At 47.3% G+C, this 18775-nt stretch overlaps 6 protein-coding genes across 6 annotated transcripts; 4 read left to right on the top strand and 2 right to left on the bottom strand.

Moving 5' to 3' along the window:
* Positions 1-61: 61 nt before the first annotated feature.
* EV420DRAFT_344147 (uncharacterized protein) lies at positions 62-2872 on the top strand. The gene is made up of 10 exons (XM_060481782.1): positions 62-120; positions 170-200; positions 256-282; positions 332-462; positions 513-1491; positions 1539-1745; positions 1795-1842; positions 1898-2308; positions 2360-2498; positions 2550-2872. Exons 1-10 carry the CDS (start codon positions 98-100, stop codon positions 2741-2743), a joined length of 2190 nt encoding a protein of 729 aa, XP_060331229.1. The 5' UTR covers positions 62-97; the 3' UTR covers positions 2744-2872.
* Positions 2873-7748: 4876 nt separating this feature from the next.
* On the bottom strand, positions 7749-8232 carry EV420DRAFT_1270125 (uncharacterized protein; the record flags this gene model as incomplete). The annotated part of the gene is made up of 4 exons (XM_060467546.1): positions 7749-7817; positions 7868-7921; positions 7978-8045; positions 8100-8232. The coding sequence occupies 4 exons, from the start codon at positions 8230-8232 to the stop codon at positions 7749-7751; spliced, it is 324 nt and encodes a 107-aa protein (XP_060331228.1).
* Positions 8233-8620: 388 nt separating this feature from the next.
* EV420DRAFT_1541687 (cytochrome P450) lies at positions 8621-11103 on the top strand. Its single transcript, XM_060473126.1, has 10 exons — positions 8621-8808; positions 8867-9181; positions 9232-9305; positions 9360-9510; positions 9569-9882; positions 9941-10070; positions 10128-10405; positions 10459-10500; positions 10548-10672; positions 10721-11103. The coding sequence occupies exons 2-10, from the start codon at positions 9007-9009 to the stop codon at positions 10869-10871; spliced, it is 1440 nt and encodes a 479-aa protein (XP_060331227.1). The 5' UTR covers positions 8621-8808; positions 8867-9006; the 3' UTR covers positions 10872-11103.
* A 284-nt stretch (positions 11104-11387) lies between these two features.
* On the top strand, positions 11388-13714 carry EV420DRAFT_1747899 (cytochrome P450; the record flags this gene model as incomplete). The annotated part of the gene is made up of 11 exons (XM_060480211.1): positions 11388-11580; positions 11622-11763; positions 11818-12006; positions 12066-12214; positions 12280-12395; positions 12446-12555; positions 12769-12928; positions 12985-13064; positions 13121-13246; positions 13296-13439; positions 13494-13714. 11 exons carry the CDS (start codon positions 11388-11390, stop codon positions 13567-13569), a joined length of 1485 nt encoding a protein of 494 aa, XP_060331226.1. The 3' UTR covers positions 13570-13714.
* A 191-nt stretch (positions 13715-13905) lies between these two features.
* EV420DRAFT_343673 (uncharacterized protein) lies at positions 13906-16137 on the bottom strand. Its single transcript, XM_060481781.1, has 17 exons — positions 16030-16137; positions 15866-15976; positions 15732-15812; positions 15668-15679; positions 15582-15606; positions 15446-15527; positions 15357-15389; positions 15292-15303; positions 15221-15234; positions 15050-15158; positions 14856-14998; positions 14738-14795; positions 14612-14679; positions 14535-14545; positions 14332-14482; positions 14198-14278; positions 13906-14141 (listed from the first exon to the last, which is right to left on the bottom strand). Exons 2-17 carry the CDS (start codon positions 15883-15885, stop codon positions 14082-14084), a joined length of 960 nt encoding a protein of 319 aa, XP_060331225.1. The 5' UTR covers positions 15886-15976; positions 16030-16137; the 3' UTR covers positions 13906-14081.
* A 266-nt stretch (positions 16138-16403) lies between these two features.
* EV420DRAFT_1270129 (O-methyltransferase-domain-containing protein) lies at positions 16404-18255 on the top strand (the record flags this gene model as incomplete). Its single annotated transcript, XM_060467547.1, has 9 exons — positions 16404-16646; positions 16695-16769; positions 16829-16883; positions 16940-17063; positions 17125-17178; positions 17236-17462; positions 17517-17665; positions 17722-17780; positions 17811-18255. 9 exons carry the CDS (start codon positions 16404-16406, stop codon positions 18253-18255), a joined length of 1431 nt encoding a protein of 476 aa, XP_060331224.1.
* Positions 18256-18775: the final 520 nt, after the last annotated feature.

Raw genomic sequence — 18775 nt, 5'->3', positions numbered from 1 at the left:
TCAGTCTCTTCGGCCCTCGGTCCGACACTCCGGGGCTCGTCCAAAATTTGTTCGTGTTTGGACTGCAGGACCTTCGTTCACTCTCCTCAAAGTCAAGATGCAGGACGGCCGTGCACCACGGTACGCGTCTCTTTGGCTGTGACAGACAATATCTAACGCTATACATCAGCATAAAAAACCGAGCCCCCGCGGCTATCCAGGTGTGCAAACAGGCAATCTCAACCAACGCTTTTTGGCTAAAACATCTTCAAATAGATTACCGCGGAGCAGCTCCTACGGGAGGTACGATACCCAAATTACAGATTTTTTCACCCAGTCTTACTTTGTATAGGCTCAAGAGCGGCAGGAGAGTGCCTTCCGAGCGCCAAAGCAACGCGTTGAAGATTTCGAGGAACTGCATGAATATCGAGGGCGCAAGCGGAAGGAGTTTGAAGAGCGGGTGCGACGGACGAGGGGCAGTATGTGAGTGCTAACATTTGAGTAATACGCCGTTTTATTAACCCTTCATCTAGCAAAGAATGGTTGCAATATGCCAACTGGGAAGCCAGCCAAAACGAATTTGCACGGTCGCGATCAGTGTATGAACGAGCGCTCGACGTTGACCCACGGAGCATCCAACTATGGCTATCATACACAGAAATGGAACTACGGTCACGGAATGTCCAGCACTCACGCAACCTCTTTGATCGGGCCGTCACTCTTCTACCTCGCGTTGACCAGCTATGGTACAAATACGTCTATCTGGAAGAGCTGCTGCAGAATGTTCCCGGAGCACGCCAGGTGTTTGAACGATGGATGCAATGGGAGCCAGACGACAAGGCTTGGCAGGCGTACATCAAACTTGAAGAGCGGTACCATGAGCTGGATAGAGCGAGTGCCATCTATGAACGATGGGTCGCAGTGCGACCGGATCCAAGAGTGTGGGTCAAATGGGGGAAATTTGAGGAGGAGAGACAGAGGGTGGACAAGGCTCGCGAGGTCTTCCAAACGGCGCTCGAGTTCTATGGTGATGACGAGGAGCAGATTGAAAAGGCCCAGGCAGTTTTCAGTGCCTTTGCCAAAATGGAGACCCGAATGAAGGAGTATGATCGTGCTAGGGTGATCTACAAGTTCGCATTGGAACGGATACCTCGGTCAAAGTCGAGTGGCCTGTATGCTTCATATACCAGGTTCGAAAAGCAGCATGGTACGCGCTCAACGCTCGAGAGCACAGTATTGGGCAAGCGGCGCATACAGTACGAGGAGGAGCTGTCTCATGACGGTCGTAATTACGATGTCTGGTTTGACTACGCGAGGTTAGAAGAGAATGGATACCGGGATCTTCGGTCTGAAGGGGGTACACAGGAGGAGGAAGATGCTGCGGTAGGGAGGGTGCGGGAAGTTTATGAGAGGGCCGTCGCACAGGTTCCGCCTGGTGGTGAAAAACGACATTGGCGACGGTACATATTCCTGTGGATCGATTACGCTCTTTTTGAGGAGATAGAGACCAAGGTACGTTTCTCGTTACCTTCTTGGGTAGAGTTACTGACATATTCTAGGATTATGAACGGACACGGCAAATCTATCAGACGGCTCTCAACATAGTCCCACATAAAGTTTTTACTTTTGCGAAGTTATGGGTGATGTTTGCCAAGTTTGAAGTGCGACGTCTTGACCTGCCTGCGGCAAGAAAGATTCTCGGTGCTGCCATAGGCATGTGTCCGAAAGAAGCACTGTTCAAGCAGTATATTGAACTTGAGATAGAGGTCCGTGACGGTTCTGATATCCTAACATGCGTCCTCATATCTTATGTAGCTTCGTGAATTTGACCGGGCTCGTCAACTGTACCAAAAGTACCTCGGGGTCAGTCTCCGATCCACCGATCCTTCTGAACGTGCACTGACATCCTACTCCTCAGTTTGATTCTGCAAACTCTACCGCATGGATCAAATTCGCTGAACTCGAAGCGCAACTGCACGACTTTGCGCGAGCGAGGGCGATCTTCGAACTTGGAGTGTCACAAAGCCCGCTTTCTATGCCAGAAATCCTATGGAAGGCATATATTGACTTTGAGGTGGAGGAAGGCGAAAGAGAGATAGCTCGTTCATTGTATGAGCGGCTGATCGCTCTGAGTGGGCACGTCAAAGTATGGATATCGTACGCACTCTTCGAGGCGGAGCCTATCCCTCTACCACGTGCTATGAGAGAGGAAGAAGAAGACGAAGACGAAGAGGCTGAGCAGCGCATGGTGGCCGGAGATCACGACTTGGCCAGGAAAGTATTCGACCGTGGTTACAAAGATCTCAAGAGCAAGGGTTTGAAGAGCGAGGTACGTTTATCACATCTTTTTGCCATACATTGCTCTCATCTTCCATAATAGCGTGTTGCATTACTCGAAGTCTGGAAGAGCTTTGAAGAGACCAATGGAAGTCCTGATGATGTTGCCAAGGTCCAAGGAATGATGCCGATCGTAAGTAAGAAGCGGCACGTCGACCAAGAAACTGGGCAGACTGTGGAAGGTATGTGTTACGTGTCTGTCTTCGATTTAAGTGTCCTGAGGGTATGTGTAGATTGGGATCTGGTATTTGCGGACGACGAGCGGGAGTCCAATCCTACGTCTTTCAAGTTCTTGCAAATGGCGCACGCGTGGTCCCGGTCCCGGAATGCCGAAGGTGGTGGATCATCAGCGACATTGTCTGGATTTACTGTTGCACAAAATACGGAGGCAGATGATGCTGCTAGCTCCCACGGCGGAGATGACTGATCTTGTAGCAGATAGGTATAGACCATATGATTATATCAGTGTACTAAAGTTATCCGGACACCATATATTCTATCATACTTACGATGGAGAGTGCGTGCGCAGCAGTGCATTCACAACTGCCCTAATGGTGATGCATTGATGTCCCAGGAGAACAAGGCCTCCTCCCCAATTTATAAAAATGCGACGTTGTGGTTCTATTCTCCTCGACGCCACAAACACTAAACACAAAGTTTAATTGTTTTTCAATTGTTCAATCGTCAAACCTGATTCCAGCAATGTCTTCTAACTTGAACCCGATAAGGATAGACTCGGAGTGAGCGACTACAAGGACATCGTCGTTGGCTTTGCTGTCGGAGACAGGCTTGAACACAAGGCCTTGCATGTTTCTGATACACGCCCGCATACTTTTTTCTTTTGACCTTACGATACAAGCGTCTATACGATATAAGTATCTGGGGGCCTGAATCACGATAACATTGTGCACTGGCTACCATGATACTAGAACTGTAACTTAGTAAATTATGACAAAACAGCTAGGAAATTCCTCACCTTAACGCCGTAGCAACAGGTAAACAAACTCTCCAAAAAGAGTAGTGACAAAAAATTGTGGCAGCAGACGTAGAGTAGTCTGAATCGAGTTTCGTATGCAAGCATACGTGCCGTAAAGTGGACTAAAGGACAGACTAATCCTTCAGCATCAAGTATGCCTTAAGCCCCGTTAATCGAACGACCGGCTGCGCAGAAGCAAGAAATAATGCAAAAGGAACCAAAGACAGGTTGAAAGAAAGACATTTGCATACTGCGTAGTCCCTAAACCACGTTTGATAAAGTAGTACAACGCTGATCAAATCTTCTGCCTGCCTCCCTGTGTTCCTTGACTATCCGTGCCATGGAACGAAGGACAGAAAAGAAATGCAAATGCGTATATGTAGTCCTTTAACAACTTCGATGGAGGGATAGTACGCTGACAAATCTCCTGCCTGCCCCGATGTGTTCCTTTACTATCTGGGCAACTAACGAGCAAGCCGTCGATAATCGGTCACGATAAACGTGAACAGGGTGCAGCAGCTGCATCACCCTCGCATCCCATGTGAGAGTGCCCGAGGGCTAATAGCACCATGAAAGCATCGAATAGCCTGCCCAAGCTCTGCAACGATTCCAAGCAAAGGATCCTGGTATGACCTCGCTTTCGAGAGAAAGTGTCTTTGGCCGTGAAGCGAGATCCCTGCGAGTTTCTGATACGTTGCTCGACTCGTAACAAGTCGGACCCAGCTAGAGCCTAGCAAGAGAGCTTTGAATACTCAGACCTTACCCGCTCGCGAAGAAAGACGAGTGTCTTGTACGGTACGAGCCTTACAGCTTTACGCCTGGTGGTGGTAGAGACGAAAACTGCCTGTTGCCCTTGTTTACATCAAGTTGGTATTTCGGGCCGAGACTACGTACTGAAACCTTCGCGAAGCTATCCACACGTTTGCGTCCTACTTCATCCTCACTTCAGCTGAGAGAATTATGGCTGTATTGGTATCACTACAGCTCTGACCAATGGTACACGGTATACATATGACGATCCACCAACTAGAAGCCCCTCGAGGGGTCCACCATGGAGTAACGGTCGCCTTGAACTCGGCATTCAGAAAAACGATCCCTGCGCATAACTATCTCATTTCTAAGTAGTATATAATAGTGTTCTGAAAGCCGAGTAGTCAGTATAGTATACTAAGAATGAAAACAGACATAAAAGAATCAGAAAAAGCGGGTCAATGCCCGAAGGTAGCTGAGATAAGTTTCTGCACTGCAGGCTGCACCCACATAAAGCCAAATGCCTCAAACATCATATAAAGCATGCGAACATAGGAATAATACTCACTGTGCGGTAGATCTAAGACAAGGATCCTTTCCATACCGTCGTCATTAGGCCGCCTCAGGCCATCGAAATCAATCCCTTCAACACTGGAGCGATTTTTTCAGCCGTCAACTTCAAAACAATGAATCTGAAACCAGAACAGTTAGAAAAACAGGTGACGGGGCGAAATGGTGAAAAGAAATCAGAAGAAGCGGGTCATAGCCCGAAGGTAGCTGAGATAAGTTTCTGCATTGTAGGTGATACCTACATAAAGCCAAATGCCTCAAACATCATATACTGTAGGTAGGTGAAAGGGGAAAAAAAGACATCGCACTCACCAGTAACAAGAACGACATGACGGGGGAAATCTTCGCTCAACTCAGCCATCCCGAAAAAAGAACATATTCTCAGGCGTCAGCATTGGAGCTCTCACCATCGTAGGGCCAGAAAGATGTCACAGGCATGCTAGATATTTGAGGCCAAGGTCGTGGTCGTAAAATTTTAAGGAAGCGTTTGGATTCAGGATCAAGCTGATCAATCCGGCAGTTTCCGGAAAGCTTCCTGATCCTATCATCCAGGTTCGACGAGGTGCGTGGGGTGAATACGATACTTTACACGACTAACGATACCTCAATTGCGGAATAGAACAGTATAACTGGATAAAGTTGAACGTCACTGGAATGAAAAAGCATAGACTAGACAACCAAACTGACGAACCTGTAGTCACAGAGCGTCCAATATCTAGAAACCTCTCCGAAGAGAGGAAGATGAACAAAAAATTTGGCACAAGTACACTCCGTCGCTGAACGTCGGAGTGTTTGACAACCATGATGTCGCGTGCACAACAACGTCATTGAGAGGAGGAAGGGAAAGAACAGCTATTTCGGTATCCACACTTCATTGTCCAGGGGGATTGCCTCGTATCCGGCTCAGTACTCTTTCTTGGATAGTAACAGCGGCGCTGGTATGCACCTCGTAGGAAATTCTAGCAGTGGTTAGTTGAGACGCTCGGCACCTGCTTAGTTTCGCACTGAAAAGAAATTCTTGTCTCGAAAAAGAAGTTCTTCAGGTCGATAGCATTACTGCCTCGGGCCTTGATTCAGTACTCATATAAGCAGGCCGCTGCGATCTGTCTCTTCGCCCCGTCAGCGGTTGGCGTATCATGATGACTTCATACAGTCTCGTTCGTCGGAGCGTCAATAGACGCAGTGAGATGGAGACATTCTCCTCCAAATAGCGTAGCAATCCATGCTAACTCCCACTCGAACGAAGATCCTCGCGTTCCATGATGGATACTCAGGGATTAATCTCTCCCCCATAGCTTCGTATCGTAATAAATCATTGGTCATGACAAGGTCACGAATTCAGTTGCCCTCGAACGGAACACCCAGCACAGTCTCCAATCAGGAGATGCATACCGTATCTCTCGCAGTCCTTCGCTGGACAGTAGCGAATCAAATTCGCGTATTCATATTCTTAAAGATTCGTGCGCATAACTCTGCGCTGGCACGGCAACAATCCGGCTCATACTGTCAACAGCATCTCCGAAAAAACACTTGTGGATCGAATACATCCTCCTACGGAGAAGCTTCATGTCCAAACGAGCCTTCATGCATGCGCGCGCCAGGAATCTTTGGTCTTCGTTGCAGCCAAACTTGGCTCACACCAGGCACTTCCGGCGTATCGTTATAAGGGAGACGCCCGCTGAATACCGCCAAGTACAATTGGAAGGCATCGTAATACCTTGCGCTCTATGGAAAAGAACACCGGCGAGTCGATGGCGGCAGTCCTACGAGGCTACGCATCGGACTCTGGTCAGCGAATGGTCCCCTGTTCATCTTGTCTGGATGTTCATAACATCGTAACGCACCACTGTGCTTAGTCGTTGGGCGGCCACGACGACTGCGCGGCCTCAATCATTGTACACTTAGAACCAGTGTCATTGTAGGGTGTAGCGTATAGGGGAGAGCACATGTCTCCAGCTCCTCACTGGAGCGTCCGGGTTCCTGCACAGAATCCAGAATCCTCGACTCGGATACAATAGATCTCTTCCCTGAGAGAACATTCCAGAATAGCGACCACCTAGTACGGTGGTCCATCTTCCACAACAAGAATTTGTACTGAAGCAAGTAGCGGCGATTGGATTTCCTGGCACCCGTCCAGTGAGGGCAAACCGGCAGCGAGGGACCTAATTTTCCCATCCTTGATACCGATATCGCGAGTCACCTGGTCAGACGCGGTGACCACAATACCGTTACGAATAATCAAGTCGAAGTCAAAGAACATGGTGGGATGTGCAAACGCAATTTTGCAGAGACCGGAGGTGTGAATGCATTGTTATGAGTAGCTGTCCGTTCCGAGGATCCCTGCCTCGGCCAATCCACGTGATGGCGTAAGAATAGGAGCGGATTCTCCTGAATCGCCGCCGGCTAACAATTCTTCTGCTTTCCTGCCATCCAGCCTTTCGTGTTGCAGTCGCCCGGGCGTGAAGAGAAGGATCCCAAAAATCATCGTTGGTTCGCCTCATTTATCCTCCTGAAGCAGGCCGTGGTGAATCAAAAATGGCGTCACTTTGCTCTAGTCACGACATTTTCAACATTTTTTTCGGACACAACATCACCAATCAGCATATATGGAGCTTAAGGCGCAAGGTCGATTAGCGTCACCGAACTTTCCTCGAAGCATATGTTGATAACAAAACTCGGGATCAAGGTGGTCGGATAAGAGATACGGTGGCGGCTTCGCCGTCGACCCAGATTTCAGGTAGCGTAGTGACATAGAGAGCCTTGTGAGTCTTTTATCGTCCTTGGCCGTGAAAGGAGGTGACCAGACTGTAACAAGTACACGTATGAAAGCCTCAACGGGGAACACGTCCTTGGGGGTACCTTCTCAGTGATCGTTCGCTATAGGGCCGCTCGCTACTCGAGCAACTGGAATTCTGGCAACATTCATTGGCTGTCGGTTTCTTGCTATGCCTCTCAACGTTGCAGGGCAGAACATCTATTCTCCACCGAGTGGGGGTTATGCCGTGGCAATGTAATAATTACCACTTGCCGTCAAATAATATGCTATACATCTACACTTTCTTGTGAGCGTAACCTCTGGATTTATCTTTAAAAGCTCCGAACGCATCCTTTAGCCGCACCCGAACCCTACTGTAGCTTAATAGCCATAATCGCCCTTCTCAAAATCATATATAATAACATCCTCGACGATATCCATGATTGACATCTGGCGACTAGTAAGAATCATATCAGTCAATGGGTGACATCGACTTCTACCTTGTATGCAACGTGCTTCGCATCGGGGATGAACTCGTCCCGGTGCTCCTTGGACTGATTGACGTGACGCGTTAATAGAAGTCGAAAAACGGAAACGATGCAATACCAACCTTGAATTCGACTGTGAAGGCGACGTCAAAGCCTTTATCAAATCCCTCCGGGTTATTGTTCCTGCCACCTGGGATACAATGAGCAGGTGTGCACAACAAGAGTTTTAGCTGCGACGACAGACCGACAGGGCCGTGGTTGACCATACGTGCGTTCTCTTCATAAAGCTTGATGAGACCGTCAAGAGAGTGTCTCTTTTGTTCATCAGTGGTCCCAGGCTTGTACTTGAAAGCAGCGAAGCGGACGACGGGAGCCATCTCAGAGTAATTGACGGTGGTAAATGGTTGAGTTGCAAGCTGAAGGGGGATCGTGAGATGGAGAGAAGGAGTGTGTGGCAGTCGAGTATAAGTATATGGATCCTGGTAGGCCGTGCTCTCCGGCACGTCTGATGCTCGGAGCGGAGATGTGCATCTTTTTTGATTATCGTAATGCTCCAGTATCCATCAACATTCACGCGTTTGAGCGCGAGAAGTCAGAAGAGGAGATAACCTGGAAAGATGCGCGATGGACCTGATGGGAAAGGTGCGACCCGAATCATTTATCACACAACTGCTGAAGTTAGTACTTAGTATCCGATAATTGACCAGAAGTGGACATAACGGGTGATAAGATTGGTAAGCGTCCTTTCTATCTCCCAACATCTGTACTTATTCTATTTTTGACCATCACCTACAATCTGATTTATTACATTGCATTCTCTAGCTGTGAGCGTGATGAGCGCCGAGTTCCACCCAGGATAGCACTCCCACTCTTCTATCACAGCGGTATCCCTGTTTCAGTTCTTCGTACCCTCGATCTATTGCCTTAAGGATCAGAATATCGACCGGCTGCATGTATTTGGCATTCCCCGTCTCACTAGAGGTCATGCTCTGATGAATATTCATGGTTTAGGCTGTTTCGAGAAGCAAAGTGGATACAACAACGTTATGTGTTTTCTTTCCGCTGGCGCACTTAAGTTCTTCATGTACGGCGTTCTTGCTCTAATCACCATTTATCACCCTTGAGCGCGTTTACACTCTGTTGCAAGCAGCATGTCTTTCTGGATCTACGCTCTAATTATTGCATTTCTGTTGTTTTGGAGATTCTCACTGTCTTCCAAGAACCGATACCCTCCCGGGCCTCCATCGGTTCCAGGAGTGGGACATGTATTCCAGGTACCTACAACCCAGACTTGGAGGTACTTTGAAAACCTGTCTCTGAGATATGGTAAGATAAACGACTCATGCAAACGATTGCTCAGCTGACCATAATAATAGGTCCTCTGTTTAGATTATCGCTCGCCGGGAACGACGTTCTTGTTTTGAATAAATCGATCGATGCGGAGGAGTTGGTAAGTTTACGATTCCACATGAAGTCGTCAATTGACATAAGGCTGTTTCCTTAGTTGGGCAGACGCTCCCACAACTATTCTTCCCGGCCTCCACTTGTATATGCGGGAAAATATCAATCAAACAATAAGCGCCTCGTCTTACTTCCTTACGGGCCGACTCTCAAGAGGCAGCGGACGGCGTTCCATCAGATGCTACAACCTCGAGGTAGGGAATTCTTTTTTAGTTGATGCATTCACATCATTAATCAGATGTTGTATCCAAGTCGTTGGAGCATACGAAAGTATGCAAGAGTTTGAATCTCTTCGGTTGCTGCATGATATCGTGAACAAACCGACCGAGGCATTTCGTCATAGTCAGCGTTTCGCTGCGGCATTAGTGTTTACTTTGAGCTATGGAAAACGTCTCGGAGACAATGACAGCGATTTGGACAGTGTCATCGCTGTCATACAGGGCTTCGTACGCGATACTTATCCGGGAGCTCATCTTGTGGATACATTCCCTGCCTTGGACCTACTTCCGGATTTCTTGGCCCCTTGGCGCGCGAAGGCGCGCGCCAAACATGAATTCGAGATGAAAGTGAGGGTCCTGAGTTGTCCTCCATTCTTAATATCGATACTAATCGCATGCACTTCAGTTGTATAATCGCCTTGTGTTAGAGGTCAAGGATCGCATGGAATCCGGTAAACAAGACCTCGAATGCTTCGCGGCCCGATTATGGGAACGTCAAAATATAGAGGCTCTGGACCTCGAAGAAATTTCCTATGGTACCTCGCCGTTACTTTCTCCGTGTATCTACAAACCCATTCTGACAACCCCCGCAGTCGCCGGTACGGCGTTCGAAGCTGGCACCGATAGTACGGCTGGCACCATTCAGTGGTTCTTCATGGCGATGATTCTCTACCCGGATGCCATGCGTCAAGCACAAGTGGAATTGGACGGTCTCCTCGGAGCAGACGGACAGACAGTCCCTGGATTCGCCCACATCAATGAACTTCCATATTGCTTTGCCCTCACCAAAGAGGTGTTACGGTGGGCTCCTGCGGCTCCCGGTGGGTTTCCACACTACTCTGATGCAGATGATGAGTATAAGGGTTTCAAGGTAAGCATCTGTCAAACACAGGTGGCCCTCTCTGAGCGCGTTCGGTCCACTAGATCAATGCGAAAACGATGGTTATACCCTGCATTTGGTCGATGGTACGTGTGTACATCGGTGTTTGCTATACCCGCCAACACTATTGCAGCATCACGATCCAGACGAGTTCCCCGATCCTTACGTATTCAGACCAGAGAGATTTTTACCTAGCGGAGGCGCTGTTGAGAATGATTTACTCACCGAGGGCCACTACGGATTCGGATTCGGTCGCAGGTAGGTTCAAATTAACACACTCTCTTCGGCGTACTCATAGATAAGCAGAAAATGTCCTGGACAATATCTAGGTTCTAAGACTATTTGGATAGGACTGACGCGACTGTTGTGGGCTTTCGACATTCAGCCGGGCCTTGACAAAGACGGAAAGCCGGTAATTATCAGTCCTGATAATTGTACCTCAGGAATGACTTCGTGAGTCACGTTTCTTTGAGCGTCTAGTATCTATTTGATGTGAATCTGCTGTAGGAAGCCGGTGGATTTCGAGATGCGATTAATGCCACGGTCTGATGGACATGCCGCTACCATCAGAAGGGAGTGGGCGTTACTCAATTCCGTGACAGGTCAGCTTTGAAGAGAGCATTGAATACTATTTTTAAACCTCCAGGATGCACAAATAACTCAGTAAATAATGATATCCATCATACCCTGGGGATGGTTTGTGATGGCAAAGAAGTTCCGGATGGGGAAATTCCCGTGCTGTAACTATAATCAGAGTCATTGAAGCACATCTCCGCCTACGTCCGTTAGTGCTAATATTCATGTTCTCTCGTGGATGCAGCTATTATAGTCCATCACGGAGAAACGGACGTATCATAGCATTAAATGATGATTCGGTCCTTACCTTTTCAAATGATCCTGGGGAAACCTGACGGGTATGAATACGCACTCGTAGGTTGTAACGCTAGCTCAGTTTCACCGCTCAAAGTTCCAAATGCTTCTGTCTTTCCCCTGTATCATCTTCGCAGGACTTCTCGTCATTCTGATCAGACGTCTTCTTAGAGTCAAGAGTTTTTCAAGTTTACCCCTTCCCCCGGGCCCTCGTTCGCTACCCATACTTGGAAATGTGACTGTAATGCCATCGTCTCATGAATGGTTGACATATGACAAATGGGCAAAGATTTATGGTCAGTGCATACCAAATAACATTGATCCCAAATTTACCAAGGTTACTTAGGCGATATCATACACTTGAGTGTCTTTGGCCAGTCACTCATCATACTGAGCTCGTTAGAAACCGCACGAAATCTTCTTGACCGCCAAAGTTCAATCTCATCAGACAGACCGCGATTTGTAATGATATCAGACTTGTAAGGATCATTGTTGAACTTGTATCGCCTATTCATTCACGCGTGTATTCGCAGGATGGGATGGGATTGGGCAGTGCAGTTCATGAGCACAGGTCCTCGTTTTCGCAATTATCGGCGGACGGTCCAACAATGTCTACAATCCCAGTCCTTTAGCGCGTATCTTCCCACAGTAGAGAAAGGATCAAGGAGACTCTTGAAGAGCCTTCTTGACGACCCATCCAACTTTCAGGCTCATATAAAGCAGTGGGTTCTACTTCTTCCTTCAGAATAGATACAATCACACGGACTCATTTATCACGCAGCCATAGTGGTGGAATGATGATGTCCATCCTTTACGGCGAACAAGAAGGCGCTCTCCGTGATCAATATGTATCGAAAGCTGACGCTGCAATCGACGGTCTTGTCGAGGCCGGTAATGTCGGAAAATTTTATGTCGACTTTTTGCCTCTCCGTAAGCTCTATTCTTTGAATTTACTGTATGTTCCAGCATTCACTTTCATGCGCATATCAATGCAGTACGTTACGTCCCACCATGGGTCCCTGGCGCAGGGTTTCAAACGCAGGCTAGTCTATGGCGTCAACAGGCAAGAGATATGATTGAGATTCCTTTCAAGAACACGAAGGAGTGTTATGTTGGTTTGTTTTCATGGATTAGGTAGTAAAGGAGGCTGAACCTTTGTAGGAAAGTGGCACCGTCGCACCTTCGGTGACAAAGACGCTCATTGAACAGCAGCTCCTTACGGCGGCACGCATTACAGACCCAGAATTGATAATGGGAGCAGCTGGTGTTTTGTATGTCGGTGAGATACTTACAGCTTATCATAGATATATATTAATCGTTACTTTGAAAAGGTGGGGCAGACACAGTAGGATTTCTCATACATCGATACTCTTATTCACTGATCCGACCCACAGTCTTTGTCTGCTCTCGACACATTCATCCTAGCGTAATTATCTCAATTATTTTTTATCCCAACAGCTGTTTACGTCGAGATTTGTTCCCAGGATGGTTCTCTACCCAGATGCTCAAAAGCGAGCTCAGGCAGAAATTGACGCCGTAGTCGGTCGAGACAGACTTCCTGAGTTTTCTGATCGCGCGTTCCTTCCCTTCTTCGAATGCATATTGTCGGAAGTCCTACGATGGAATCCGGCTGTTCCCCTTGGGGTGAATATGTTTATCAAAGTGGCGTCATTTCTGTGTATGATCCTTGATACTACTAGGTACCACATCGCGTTTCAGAAGACACCGAACTCAACGGTTATCATATTCCTGCGGGGGCCACAGTTCTCGTTAATCAATGGTGCGATGCCTGTGGGTCAATTAAAGAAAATGAAGGCTCATTAGTGGGGTTTCCAGGGCTATACTTCATGATGAAACACGGTATCCCGAGCCCCTTAAGTTCTGTCCCGAGCGCTTCATGCCCCCTCCAGATGAGCCCATGCCTCTGAACCCTCGTGACGCTTCCTTTGGTTTCGGTCGAAGGTAATGTCACCTCACTTTCCGTGGTAATCTAACGAATAACTTCGTACAGGATATGTCCAGGAAGATATTTTGCCGATAGCCTTCTATGGATGATTATGGTTCGTATTGTTGCAGCCTTCGAATTGGATAAACAACGGGACGCCAATGGCGAGATAGTAGAGGTAAAGGGAGAGTATCTTTCGGGTCTGGTCACGTAGGTTTCCTCCAACACGATCCCACTCGCTCTCTTTAAATGTTCTTTTTGAAAACGACCGGCACCATTCCCTTGTCGGATAACACCTCGATTGAAGCAGTTGGTGGAAGAGCTTGAAGCTTTTCACTAATGAAACCTCTGACTGGCACGTCTTTCCTTTGCGTCGGGATGTAACATTGGGTCAAAGGCCTTTGGTAGTCACGGAATCTTAGGTCGTCAGTGTCTTGCATCCATGTCAACTAGACTTGTGTTTGTATAACCTTATATTCTATCTGGCACATCACAACCGTTTTCTCAAAATTTATAGGCTCAAGACAAGTCAACCTATTCGTGAGACTCAGAACTTGAAGCCTCAGACGCCTAAATTGCGGTAGCACCAGCGATTCGTACGATTAGTCTCAATCGCTTTTTCAATCGTTTAATGTTGTATCATTCGTGCTATGGTGGAAATTGGACAGGGTAAACAGATTTATGAACACAAAGGTAGTTTTCGATTCTGGGTAGATATTTCCGTACAACATAAATAAACTCATCGTTAGTTATTTATTACACCTCCAACTCTCTACGGCATAATTTCTAGTTTTGAGGATTTGAACAAAGGAAAAATAAGGCTTTTTCAACTCGCTGAACACAGCTCAAAATCTAGACGATATTCAAATGCTTCGGAGATTCCTTGTAGGTTTTCATCTCGTGGATTTCGTTCTATAATGCAAAGTTATTCATTCACTGAGTTCAGACGATTGAAAAAACTGACGTACAGAACTTGAATCCGTCTGAGTATGAGAGGATTTGGAGACATTAACGGCAATACCGTTGGTAGTGTTGATACTGTATTCGTTCTAAGAAGGTAGATTCAGATTTCGAAGTATCGGAGCAATTCTCGAAGGCTTACATATGCCTGGGAGCCTGATCCTGTGGGCAGCTGAATCGCTGTGTGAGACGCCGTCGTATAACCTTCTGGACTCCAAGCACTACGAGCGTTAAGGGACGACAGAAGCGTGTTAGTGTACAATTTCGACAACGGAAGTCCGAACGCGAGATGCCTATACAATGAGGTGTTAGCAGATGTGATGGATCCGAATGTTGAAGACAAACATGGTTGAGTCCTAGAACGTAAAGTAGTGGATGCATAAACTTGAATCGAAGGCTGCCCAGTTTGATCATGTACTTACAGACACGAGATAAGCAATCACAACACCCAACGCGAAAGTTGTGGTGAGAAGGCCGGTCTGAACCGTCGCTGGACCACGATACGTGAGAATCAAAGCCAAAAACCATAACGGATTATTGATGCTCACATCGAATGATCTTGGAAATCAAATGGTCTGTAGAAGCGAACCCCGTTTTTTTCTTACTCTGTTAAAAAATCCAGGGTAGATTAAACACTGGTGGCCGTGTTTAGTAGGAAGTGCTCACCAGAATTCTCACGAGAGAGACAGTGATGATCACATCCGTGATCACTGATCCAAAGAGCCAAATGAGAGAGATCTGCTTAATCTGTTCGAGCTTCACAAAGTCTTTGACGATCAGACCGCCGATCATGGTTCCAAGGCTGGCGACTAATGGAGGGAAATTTTAATAACTGTAGCAGGCAGAGAGGACGTACATACGCATCTGAATAATGGAGAGAGCAGCGATGATAATTGCCAGTAATTTGTTTTTCGTCAAGACATGAATTCTCCAAGCAAAAAAGGTTTGAACAACAAGTGCCGTGATGCCCTACACATAAAGGTACGGGTGAGAAGCGGGATAAGCATTAACGTGACCAGTGGCAAGCGCACCGTTAACAGTGGGTCTGTGAGACATACGGTTAAGTAAATACGATAAGATTACTACAAAAATCGTGACTTACAAGGGTCAATTCCTATGAAGGATTTGTCAGTATTAAATTTGCATCTGTAACGTTATTGTACCTACCTGTGTTAGTCACTTGAATAGCGGGAATATTTCCTAGAGAAACAAATCAGCGTGAAGGGAGGAATTGTTAGTTGGATGTGCAAGCTCACCGAAGTTTGTAACAAGATAATTGTACGTCATGGCCATCGCAAACGAAGAGCTCAGTAGGTCCAACAAAAGCAATAACCACACCTGTTTTTGGAGAGATTAGTGTCGGTCAGGTGGGTCTGTGGACGGAAAGTTTACAGTAGCTTTGATCCATGGCTTATCCCTTGAGTGATAAAGCGTGGTATAGGACATGTATGTCAAGAATTAGTTCGGGACTAACATACCCTTTGTACCGTCTGCTATGCGGTCAGCGCGCAGGCAACAGAGGAAAAAAAGGACTCGACTTACTCAAAATAGACGTAACATTGCACAATCATAATACCCATGAGCAACACATTCATCTGGGTCCCCATGAGAATGGGGCCGAGACTAGGAGCATAAGTTAGTCAAGAAACATGAGAAAACAAGCTGACACGACTGACATAAGGTCGAAGACGCCCATGGTAATAGCGAGACTACTTTGATACCAAATGGGGACTGCTAGGTGGTTCTCCTAGTTCCGATGAGGGGTTCAAAGCACTAGCTTTCACAAACTTTCATTATAAGACATTGGGAACTGAATGAGCAGTCGCAGGATCATGCTCACCATGCTGACTCCCACGTATGCTACCATGATCATCAGAGGTGCTCACATCAAGCATCATGGAGGCTGTAACAGCCCCGCAAGTTCATCTGCTGTGTCGGCAACTGTAAGAGATTCTCATACAACCTAGCTATTTTTAGACTTTACGTTACATCATCGGCGTTTGTCGGTCTTTTTTTTACCAGCCCATCCTTTCCGGTTTTTCATTTCGATCAACATCATCATCACCACCATCTGTCATCTGGCTAGCCCCATGGGACTCTCATTGCTTTGTGTAACGCTCACGCCTACGAATAATGCAAGTAGTCATAGCACCGGATTTTTGGGGGTATACGCCTAGTTCAACCCACCGCCGTGTCGATTTTCTGCCCCCAAGTATGACTTCTCCTCTGCGCGCTTTACTCAATATTCTTCAAGAATCTATCGAGAGGATTGAAAAGGAATGTCAGGGCTCTGGCGTTGAGTTTCCTGTTCTCGATGAGCCTTACACGCCAGACAGCGAAGCTGTTCGTCTGACACCAGCTGTACAAGAGGCTTCTATTCTCATAACGGCGGCGGCTTATCAGCTAATTGCTACGGTACAGCAGCCTCAAATGCACGTTTTCAACGCAGGGTGTAGTGTAATGCCTGATCTTGGTTGCATTGCTTTTAGTTGACTATATTTCCAGTATTATCTTTCTGCTTCGTTGAGAGCAGCAATAGAAACAAACGTCGTCGAAATTCTGCGCGAAGCTGGTCCCGAAGTTGCGGTCTCCCTTACATTAATAAACCCGCCTGCTCACTTATCCTGGCCTTTCACTAGGGCTTGCATATAACGGATATCGCCACTCAAAACAACGTCGACCATATGAAGCTCTGTACGTTGTCACTTTTAACTACATATTAGTGATCTCCACGCTGAGACTCTTTACAGCAAGAATCATGCGTTTCCTGGCTACTCATCACATCTTCAAGGAAATTTCACCCGACGTATATGCCAATAATCGTCTCTCGTCCATTTGCGACACCGGAAAACCGCTCGCGAAACTTCTCGACAGGTATGCTGTTGACGACTTTCTCGCTCATCGCTCACGTAGCATTGACTATCGGTGCGTAAAGTCCCCTGGAAAAACACGATGGAACCAACGGAATTGCAGCCTTGATTGGACATTGGTATGGTCTTCAGTACACCAATCCTCTTATAAATCGTATTTTTAACCTTTCATACAGTGCAGACGAGGATTATAAAGGTGCTGGATACATTACCGAGCACCTCACTAATCCTGAGACGGCGCAGGAAGATTCGGCAGAGCATTCACCTATGATGCAAGCCTTTGGGTGCGATCTCGGAGTATGGAACTGGCTCGAGCAGCCTTCAAATCAGCTGCGGCTGCGACGATTCGGGGTAGCGATGGATGGCGTCAATCGCATGCAGCCACCGGATTCCATACTCAAAGGTGCATGCTATTGTTTTTTCTCGACTATCATAGGCTTACCATGTAACGCATTAGGCTTTAGCTGGGGCAATCTCCCAGACAATAGCATAGTCGTCGATGTAGGGGGAGGAATCGGTGTTTCCTCTATCACCCTGGTAAAAGCGCATCCTCATATCCGATGCATAATCCAGGACAGGCCTCCGGTCATTGCCCAAGGGAAGAAGGTCAGCCGCACAGATGGTACTGCTCACAAATTTTCTAAATGTCAGCTTGTTTACAGCATTGCGAGCAAGTATTGCCCCACGCGCTTGCGTCTGGGAGGATCCAATACATAGGCAAGTCTGATTGACAGCTGTTTAATGTTTACAGTCCATTAATTGAAATGCTAGAGCACGACTTCTTCGACGTTCAATGCCAGCTGGATGCCAGCGTCTTTCTTCTTAAGCAGATCACCCATGACTGGTCGGACCAATATGTAGCTCGCATCCTTCGTCACTTGCGGCATGCTTCCACTGCTACTACTAAGTTGGTGCTCGTTGACTGCATCATTCCTCATACATGCCGGGCTCCGCAGGTTACTATACCTGGCGCCGATTTCCCTACGCCACCAGCACCATTGCTCGCTAACATGGGTGCCGCCAACGCCTCCCCATATTTCACTGACCTTTCGATGTACGTGCATTTCAACGGACAAGATCGAACTTTAGCACATATCGTGGAACTATTGAATCGCGCTGGTTGGGCCGTGGAGCGCATGTACCCGGGTGATAGCATCGGTAATTACCTTCCTCAGATCATCGCGACACCGGTGTAGTCTCGATGGAGGCAAGATTCTAATTGTAGTACTTACTACAATCGAAATTCAGAATCGAGGCCGATTGATGCGGGAAGAAAATAAATACTTCCAACAAGGCATGGCTGTCCTCAGAATGGTGCCTGAGCGCTAGACTTGAAACCTGTGAACCGAAAGTTGATTGATGACCTAATTTCACTGAGTGCCATCTTCTCCCGGGTTCACTACAGTACTTAGCGCGCGGACCTCACTTCACTTCTAGTGCCTCGTTGACTCCACACGTTTTTCGCATCGATCGAAGCAACTGCAATAACTGACGCCGGGATCATATCAAAAATTCCCTCGCTACTGCTCTCATGTTGCTATCTTTACAACCGTGCCTCCCGATGCCTAGGTTGTAGCTCAAGCGTTCACTGTCGAGTTTCATTTACATCAGTGCAAGCCACCTTTGATCATCATTGCGGTGCCGGAGGTTCTGTCCCCTTGTGTCTGGTCCGTCTCGTCGAATATTGCGGTGTTCCACAGACAATTCCGCGATGAT

This window comes from Desarmillaria tabescens, assembly GCF_030435595.1.
Source record: "Desarmillaria tabescens strain CCBAS 213 chromosome Unknown EV420scaffold_16, whole genome shotgun sequence".
NCBI lineage: Eukaryota > Fungi > Basidiomycota > Agaricomycetes > Agaricales > Physalacriaceae > Desarmillaria > Desarmillaria tabescens.
Note: the sequence above shows the minus strand (reverse complement) of the source record. Positions and strands in the feature narration are given on the sequence as shown.

Excerpts from the sequence above, each read along its gene's own strand:
- EV420DRAFT_343673 (XM_060481781.1), bottom strand. The coding sequence starts at position 15,885 with ATGGGCGTCTTCGACCTTAT. Across the intron at positions 15,528-15,581 it reads AGCCATGGATCAAAGCTACT|GTGTGGTTATTGCTTTTGTT; the intron begins GTAAACTTTCCG and ends CTCCAAAAACAG. Across the intron at positions 14,142-14,197 it reads CTCAGACGGATTCAAGTTCT|AACGAAATCCACGAGATGAA; the intron begins GTACGTCAGTTT and ends TTTGCATTATAG.
- EV420DRAFT_344147 (XM_060481782.1), top strand. The coding sequence starts at position 98 with ATGCAGGACGGCCGTGCACCACG. Across the intron at positions 1,843-1,897 it reads TGTACCAAAAGTACCTCGGG|TTTGATTCTGCAAACTCTAC; the intron begins GTCAGTCTCCGA and ends CCTACTCCTCAG. Across the intron at positions 2,309-2,359 it reads GCAAGGGTTTGAAGAGCGAG|CGTGTTGCATTACTCGAAGT; the intron begins GTACGTTTATCA and ends CTTCCATAATAG.
- EV420DRAFT_1541687 (XM_060473126.1), top strand. The coding sequence starts at position 9,007 with ATGTCTTTCTGGATCTACGCTCTAATTATTGCATTTCTGTTGTTTTGG. Across the intron at positions 10,406-10,458 it reads ATGAGTATAAGGGTTTCAAG|ATCAATGCGAAAACGATGGT; the intron begins GTAAGCATCTGT and ends TCGGTCCACTAG. Across the intron at positions 10,673-10,720 it reads GGATTCGGATTCGGTCGCAG|AAAATGTCCTGGACAATATC; the intron begins GTAGGTTCAAAT and ends ATAGATAAGCAG.